Source organism: Kryptolebias marmoratus, linkage group LG3 (genome assembly GCF_001649575.2).
Source record: "Kryptolebias marmoratus isolate JLee-2015 linkage group LG3, ASM164957v2, whole genome shotgun sequence".
NCBI classification, from domain to species: Eukaryota; Metazoa; Chordata; class Actinopteri; order Cyprinodontiformes; family Rivulidae; genus Kryptolebias; species Kryptolebias marmoratus.
This window is the reverse complement of record NC_051432.1, coordinates 29,836,808-29,844,272: the sequence shown is the minus strand read 5'-3', so window position 1 is coordinate 29,844,272 and position 7,465 is coordinate 29,836,808. Positions and strand designations below refer to the sequence as shown.

General features: G+C 51.2%; 2 protein-coding genes across 3 annotated transcripts in view; one reads left to right on the top strand and one right to left on the bottom strand.

Moving 5' to 3' along the window:
• spred2a (sprouty related EVH1 domain containing 2a) overlaps window positions 1–2,879 on the bottom strand; it is a 10,205-nt gene extending 7,326 nt beyond the window's left edge. Inside the window, exons 1-2 of one of the 2 annotated variants that reach the window (XM_017403888.3) lie at window positions 2,692–2,827; window positions 729–1,124 (exon numbers count right to left, since the gene is read on the bottom strand). In XM_017403888.3, the coding sequence (XP_017259377.1) occupies window positions 729–754 (26 nt within the window). In that variant the 5' untranslated portion in view covers window positions 755–1,124; window positions 2,692–2,827. Of the gene's footprint in view, window positions 1–728; window positions 1,125–2,691 lie in introns of both variants that reach the window. The other variant, XM_037974773.1, reaches the window with a different exon arrangement.
• etaa1 (ETAA1 activator of ATR kinase) lies at window positions 1,749–6,724 on the top strand. The gene is made up of 6 exons (XM_017403885.3): window positions 1,749–2,031; window positions 2,510–2,641; window positions 2,726–2,796; window positions 2,870–2,982; window positions 3,602–4,611; window positions 5,237–6,724. The coding sequence occupies exons 1-6, from the start codon at window positions 1,863–1,865 to the stop codon at window positions 5,335–5,337; spliced, it is 1,596 nt and encodes a 531-aa protein (XP_017259374.1). The 5' UTR covers window positions 1,749–1,862; the 3' UTR covers window positions 5,338–6,724.
• The last annotated feature ends 741 nt before the right edge of the window (window positions 6,725–7,465 follow it).

The following is a 7,465-nucleotide window of genomic DNA, read 5'->3' as shown; positions in this document are numbered from 1 at the left end:
AGACCACCTGAATCACAGAGACCACCTGGACCACAGAGACCACCTGAATCACAGAGACCACCTGGACCACAGAGACTCCACCTGGACCACAGAGACTCCACCTGGACCACAGAGACTCCCCCTGGACTACAGAGACCACCTGGACCACAGAGACTCCACCTGGACCACAGAGACTCCACCTGGACCACAGAGACTCCCCCTGGACTACAGAGACCACCTGGACCACAGAGCCTCCACCTGGACCAGAGAGAACACCTGAACCTAAAGTCCCTGGTCCATCTGAAAGTGAGTCATTTCTTCCCTACAGTCCTCCTCAGACTAAGACAACCTGCTGTCCCCACAGACTAAGACAGCCTGCTGTCCCCTCAAACTAAGACATCCTGCTGTCCTCCCTGCTGTCCCCTCAGACTAAGACAGCCTGCTGTCCCCTCAAACTAAGACATCCTGCTGTCCTCCCTGCTGTCCCCTCGGACTAAGACAGCCTGCTGTCCCCTCAGACTAAGACAGCCTGCTGCCCCCCTGCTGTCCCCTCGGACAGAGGACTGGAAGGTTTTCACAGATCCGGGGACTCAGCTGGATTCTGATGATGACTCAGACCCCCCTCCCCCCTCCTCACAGGGAGGAAGAGGAGGAAGATGAAGAGGAGCCCCTGACAACAGCACCAAACCGCATCACGTGACCCTGCTGTCAGTCTGGCAGACCCTGATCCTGGGGGGACAGGTACTCACTCGTCCGGGCGCGTGTCCTCGCTCATTTTCTCCCTTTCACCTCCGGAAGTGCGGAGCTGCTGCCGCCGCAGCGCGGCTCGGTGTCCTCATGTTCCTGATGCAGGAGCGCTGCTGTAATCCCGGTGTGTTGGTGTCAGACACCTCCTCCTGCGCCTCCTGCTCCTCCCGCTCCTCCTGCTCCTCCCGCGCCTCCTCTCCTCAGCTGACGGAGCGCAGCCTCCTCTCCCTCCGCCGGGCCGGCCTGGAACGCGGTGGCCGAGCCTGGTGCGCTGCTGTCGGTGAGGATGGCCCCGCACTGTCCCCCTCTCCGCCTCACTCCATGTTGGACTCCAGAAGGGAGGGGGTGACGTCAGACCCGAAGGACCGCAGAGTCACGTGTCATCACCACATCATCATCTTCATAACAATCATATTAACAATAACATCATTATTAATATTAATAATAGCAAACAATTCAATGTGGTGACGGGCTGGAGTATTTAAGGCTGCTTTGGAGTACCGTTACTTTACACGAGTATTACTTCGTTACTCTGAGGTCGCGCTGAGATTTTATTCTGAAAGTTCTGCGCTCTTTCAAAATAAGTGTCAGTGGTATTTGCTGCCACCTGGTGGCCGAACGGTAGTACTGCGCCTGCGTGTTAAAAACAGGTCAGTGTTTTTCTTCAGAACAGAACAATCCTTTATTTATCTCTCTGCAGAAGTTCCAGAGTATCAGCAGCAAAATGTGATCTGAAGCCAACAGGATACACAATAAAATGTATATTAAAAAATAAAATAAAATGTCATGAATTAAAGTTGCGTATTTTTCTCTTTAACTACACAAAATAAATGTACAGATCTCAGTTTATCGTTTTTGTTTTTATCATTTAGCTTCATGTACAGTGCATTAAATTGTATTTTTAATCGTGTATAAATTTCTTTCTGTATTGATTAATTACTCTGATAGTTTCACGGGTTTAAACATATTTATATATGTTTACATTTTATTATAAAAACTGCACAGAGGATATATAGCCCGCTGCACCTGAACGCACCACCGCAGTGCATTCTGGGAAGGAGAGAAGATGGCGGGCCCGTTCAAATCTCTGCGGCCCGATCGGAAATAACAGACCCGCAGTCTGTCCGCCGGACACCATGGACCGAGGCCGGGCGAAGTTCGAGCCTCCGGACGGGCTGGCAGCTTCTGGGTCGGAACCACAGACAGCCAGACCCCTGAGAGCGAACCGCCTGAGCCGAACCTTCAGGCTGACCCAGGCGGTCCCGGCGGCGGAGCCGGACTGTCCCCGGAGCCGGCGGGTCTCAGGTCAGCAGCCGGGGTTCCGATTCTTTTACTGTCACCGAACCGAGCCGAGACAACGACCCGCTCTTCCTGTCTGTTCTGGTCCAAATTACACTCACAGTTCGGACAGGTTTCTGTCAGAAACCCGAACAAACTGACACCAGATCCCATCGTTTATTTGGTCGTTTTACGCTTTTCTGTAAAATAAATAAAAGTTTAAATACGGTGTTTGTTGTGAGGTGAAGAAGTTTTATTTATAGGTTTTACTCTAAAATTCGGCTCGAGTTAAAGTTTTAAACTTGATTCTGTTTGGGTAAAATTTGATCTTTTTTATTTTAAACCAACACAATCAGGCTGATTTACAACACCGAGCTGTTTAATAAAATAAAGTAAATAAAAGTCAGAATGTGTTTTTCATTTAACTAAATATATCTATAATTATCTAACTTGTAATATTATATTTAACAACCCTTATTCAGCAGTTTTAATCTTTGTGGTCCAGAGTTTAAGACCCCCACCAGGATCCCCAGAACCAAACCGGCTCCAGTTTCCTGCGGAGAGTCTCCTCACAACGACTCGGACCTCCAGCAGGACATCATCTGGGACGCCACGTCCCCATCGCCCCGCCGACCCGGTGAGTTCTGTCAGAATAAAACTTGCAGCCGCTCAGGTGGGCCCGTTTACCTGCTGGCTGTAAGACTGCTTCTGTTGCATTCAGGGACACGACGGAAAAAACAAACCGCCGGAACCCTGAACATCTCAGAGATCGTCAGCAGGATCGCTCCAAAGGTCAGAACCGTTCTGTCCGGGTCTGATCAGGTGGTCCAAACTGTGTTTGATGTGTGGTGTTGGTTCTGTGCAGCACGGCAGGCCGCAGGCTGCAGAACCGAGCCTGCAGCAGTGGATCGGAGACAGCGCCACCATTCCCTGTACCCCGGACCTCCAGGTTCCCAGAACCAAAAGGAAATCCCCCAGGTGAGGGGTATGTGGTTCTGAAGCCACAGTTGGACTGAAAGTTCTGGTACTTGAAGCTGCGATTGTCCTCCAGGAGAAGTCAGGAAGTCGGCTCTCAGTCTCCTTGCTTCATTTTGTTCTCGGAGCAGTTTTGTTTCAGGCCCCGTCCGAACTGTTTCTCACAGTGTTGTGTGATTGGACAGAAGTTGTTGTGGGCGTGGTTAAGCTTCAATGGAGCCATTTTGCTTCTGCTGCTCTTCTGAGAAGCAGCTGGAGGTTGTTAGAAAATACAGCCGTCTTTACAGCTGTTCCATTAAAACTTCTCAAGCTGTGAGCCTAAAAAGACCGCAGAGACACCGGCGTCTCTTCGTGGCTGGGACTGTCAGTCGGTTCAAACACATCTGGTCACGGTGAGGGAAGCTAACATCTGTACGACAGAAGAGCTGAAAGAAACCCGTTTAACCTGCAGGAGGAGGGAGGAGCTTCCTGGGAGTTCTGATCCGAATGTCCCGCAGACGATGAAAGGTGTGAGAAAACAAATGTCTCCTAACCGCGTGACCTCGAACCGACTTCTCGACTTCTCCTGGAGTTCTGAGCTTTCAGAACCTGGCAGTAACCTGAGTTTTTGTTATCGTGGCAGAGCGAGCAGCGTGGACGGCCTGCTGAAGCTCGCCAAACGCTTCGACCAGAACATGTTCCATCCGGAAGAAGTGGAGGTGGGAGACATGGACCTGCTGGCTCAGGACATCCCCGACTTCCAGAGCAAACCCATCACCCATCAGAGCAAACTTTCAGCCTCGCCTCCTGAGAACGGTCAGCCCGCTGTGAACACAGAACCTGGGACCGATCCGGACTGGGACCAACAGCTGCAGGACGACCTGGACTTCTTGTTTGACGGACCGACCCAGAACCTGAGCAGGAACCTGAGTCAGGCGCCTTCAGCTCCCTCAGAGGACGGTAGGAAACCGCCTGAGTCAGCCCGTGGTGCGTTTGAAGACGACTGGGAAAATGACGACTTGTTAAACGACTTGTTGGCGCTGGAGATGAACCAGAATCCACAGCTCTGCTCCACCCAGAAACCACCAGGTCCGGCCGGGCCGGTGAGTCCGAGGGAACCGGCGGGTCGGGTCGGACCCAGAGTTCAGAAGGAGAACCTGAGACCGAGAGCGACGTTTTCTGGGAACAGAACCCAAACGGACCTGAGGACGGACCCGGCTGGGTCTCCAGCTGGGACCGGACCGCACCGAACTGAGCCAACGTGTCAGTCAAACACTCTGAAACCAGAACCACAGAGATCACGGATCGATCCGAGGAGTTCTGCTGAGACCTTCAAACCGGACACGGTGGACTTTATGGACCTGGACCTCCTGTTCTCATCGGACCCGGTCTGGGACGAGCTGGCTGACGACGACCTGCTGTGTGAAATGTGCGAGGACCTGGAGAACCAGATCCAGAACGTTACCGCCAGACAAACTCCTGTTCGGTCCAATCAGAGAGCAGCTCTGCAGCCGACCCACAGAACCTGTCCGAACCGGACCCAAACAGGCGCTGGTGGTCCCTCCAGCAGCCGGGCGGCGCCGCGACCTGCCAACAACCATCGCTTCGGCTTCCAGAGGCCGACCGACCCGGTAACCATGGCAACTGGTACAGGTACGGGTCAGAACACGGGTCAGACCTGCAGCCGGTCCAAACGGGTCAAAGTTCTAGTTTGTTAAAAAAAAAAACCTGTTCAGATTTGAAACTGAAACTTGGAGCTCAAAGTTCCCACAGTCTGTGAGACAGTGAGGTCACCACGGTGACCTTTGACCCTGCCTCACACTGAGTGGATAATGTCCAATCAGATGGCAGATCCTCTGAGCCAATCAGATTTAAACACAAACAGAACTCTAAGGTTAAAAAGATTAAATTGAGTTTCTGCACCTGATAAATCAACAGAATTCATGTTTTAGGAATATTTTTAATAAATCTGATTCTTTTTGATCTTTTTTGGTTTAAAAAAAAATCTGAAATGTATAAAAACTGTTGAACAGGAATTTAAATAAGTTCTGATTAACATTCTTAACATAATTCTGCACTTTATTTTCAGAAGTCAGATTTTAAAAAAATAATAAATCTTTGGACAGAAAGCTGCCCTGTTGCCATGGAAACGAGCCTTTTGTCTCTACCTGCAGCAGGAAACTCACCTGAGAAGGTTCTACGTTTAATCGGGTCGGATGTTTGCTCAGACACATGACAGCTTTAGTTGATGATGTCACTTCCTGTCCCTCCCCTGTAGGTAAATGTTCTGCGGCGGAGATTGAGCTGAAGAAGCAGCGAGCGCTGGAGAGGAGGAACCGGAGGCTGCAGGCCCAACAGAACCGAGCCGGGATCAGCTGAGGCCGTCCTGTCAGGAACACGTTGGGTTTGGTTCTGTTGGAGAGGAGGAACCGGAGGCTGCAGGCCCAACAGAACCGAGCCGGGATCAGCTGAGGCCGTCCTGTCAGGAACACGTTGGGTTTGGTTCTGTTGGAGAGGAGGAACCGGAGGCTGCAGGCCCAACAGAACCGAGCCGGGATCAGCTGAGGCCGTCCTGTCAGGAACACGTTGGGTTTGGTTCTGTTGGAGAGGAGGAACCGGAGGCTGCAGGCCCAACAGAACCGAGCCGGGATCAGCTGAGGCCGTCCTGTCAGGAACACGTTGGGTTTGGTTCTGTTGGAGAGGAGGAACCGGAGGCTGCAGGCCCAACAGAACCGAGCCGGGATCAGCTGAGGCCGTCCTGTCAGGAACACGTTGGGTTTGGTTCTGTTGGAGAGGAGGAACCGGAGGCTGCAGGCCCAACAGAACCGAGCCGGGATCAGCTGAGGCCGTCCTGTCAGGAACACGTTGGGTTTGGTTCTGTTGGAGAGGAGGAACCGGAGGCTGCAGGCCCAACAGAACCGAGCCGGGATCAGCTGAGGCCGTCCTGTCAGGAACACGTTGGGTTTGGTTCTGTTGGAGAGGAGGAACCGGAGGCTGCAGGCCCAACAGAACCGAGCCGGGATCAGCTGAGGCCGTCCTGTCAGGAACACGTTGGGTTTGGTTCTGTTGGAGAGGAGGAACCGGAGGCTGCAGGCCCAACAGAACCGAGCCGGGATCAGCTGAGGCCGTCCTGTCAGGAACACGTTGGGTTTGGTTCTGTTGGAGAGGAGGAACCGGAGGCTGCAGGCCCAACAGAACCGAGCCGGGATCAGCTGAGGCCGTCCTGTCAGGAACACGTTGGGTTTGGTTCTGTTGGAGAGGAGGAACCGGAGGCTGCAGGCCCAACAGAACCGAGCCGGGATCAGCTGAGGCCGTCCTGTCAGGAACACGTTGGGTTTGGTGGTTCTGTTGGAGAGGAGGAACCGGAGGCTGCAGGCCCAACAGAACCGAGCCGGGATCAGCTGAGGCCGTCCTGTCAGGAACACGTTGGGTCTGGTTCTGTTGTTGGAGACTACAGCAGCCTGGAAGGGACAAACCGAGCTCCGACTCACAGATGGACGTTCAGCTGCAAACTGAATTATTTCTGTTTTACGGAAAGCCAGAAGGGCCAAAATTACTCAGACATACAATAAAACAGCATTTTTAATTGAGTGTGTAAGTTAAGCAGAAAACAAAGTGATCAAAGTTTATTTAAGATGGGAAGTTTAAAAGTAAAAATGAAACGATCCAGATCATCATCCTGACGATGTTTCTGGTTCCGTGTTTTTAACAGAACCTTTGGATTGAATTGCTGTCTGGAACCAAATAAAGATCATTTCTCCGTATAAATCTGTTTTTAAAAACAATCCCTCGGTCACCTCCTGAAATCATTTAGAAACCGTTCTTTGTTTGACTCCACCTGATCAGAGCTTCTCAGAGTAAAAAGGGACTCTGAAAACGGGACTCCTGTAGATGTTCTGATCCAAACCCTACTCAGAATCTCTGAAGTTTCTGAGGAACAATGAAGCCGACGGACGGTTAAATACGCTCATTTATTCACAAACACTTCAAACTGATCTTTTCAACAATACAAGGAAACAGATTGAATTTGGCAAAAATATGAAACTCCACAAACACAAAGAGAAGATTTCAACCGCCCGATTACAGCAGGCGTTCAAAGATCCATCCGCCGCTGAAAGTAGTCCCAAACAAACATTTATTTCATTTCATCAACAGAAACTTAAAGATCTGAACATTTCTGAGCTCCTCCAGAAACTAAAGGTTCTCTTTAAAAACACAAAGATGGAGGAGGACATGAGGACATTAAACTCAGACATCGTCTCACAGACGTCCTGATCCAAACCTCATCTCTTCAGCTTTTATTCCAAACACTGAGTTCAAACTTTGTTAGACCCTCCGTCAACACTGCTCTGGTTTAGGAGCTTCTTTCTGTCTTGATGAGGTCAAAGGTCAGAGTTAAGGCCCCTTCACAGGTCCATGATGGTTCCACGACAGGTCCTGATGGGTCCATCATGGATCCATGATGGGTCCTGATGGGTCCATGACAGGTCCATGATGGGACCACGCC

What these genes read in the sequence shown, in the direction of transcription:
- etaa1 (XM_017403885.3), top strand. Translation starts at nt 1,863, where the DNA reads ATGGACCGAGGCCGGGCGAAGTTCGAGCCTCCGGACGGGCTGGCAGCT. An exon ending in TCAGCAGGATCGCTCCAAAG is followed by an intron (nt 2,797 to 2,869) that starts GTCAGAACCGTT and finishes GGTTCTGTGCAG; the next exon opens with CACGGCAGGCCGCAGGCTGC. An exon ending in AACCATGGCAACTGGTACAG is followed by an intron (nt 4,612 to 5,236) that starts GTACGGGTCAGA and finishes CCTCCCCTGTAG; the next exon opens with GTAAATGTTCTGCGGCGGAG.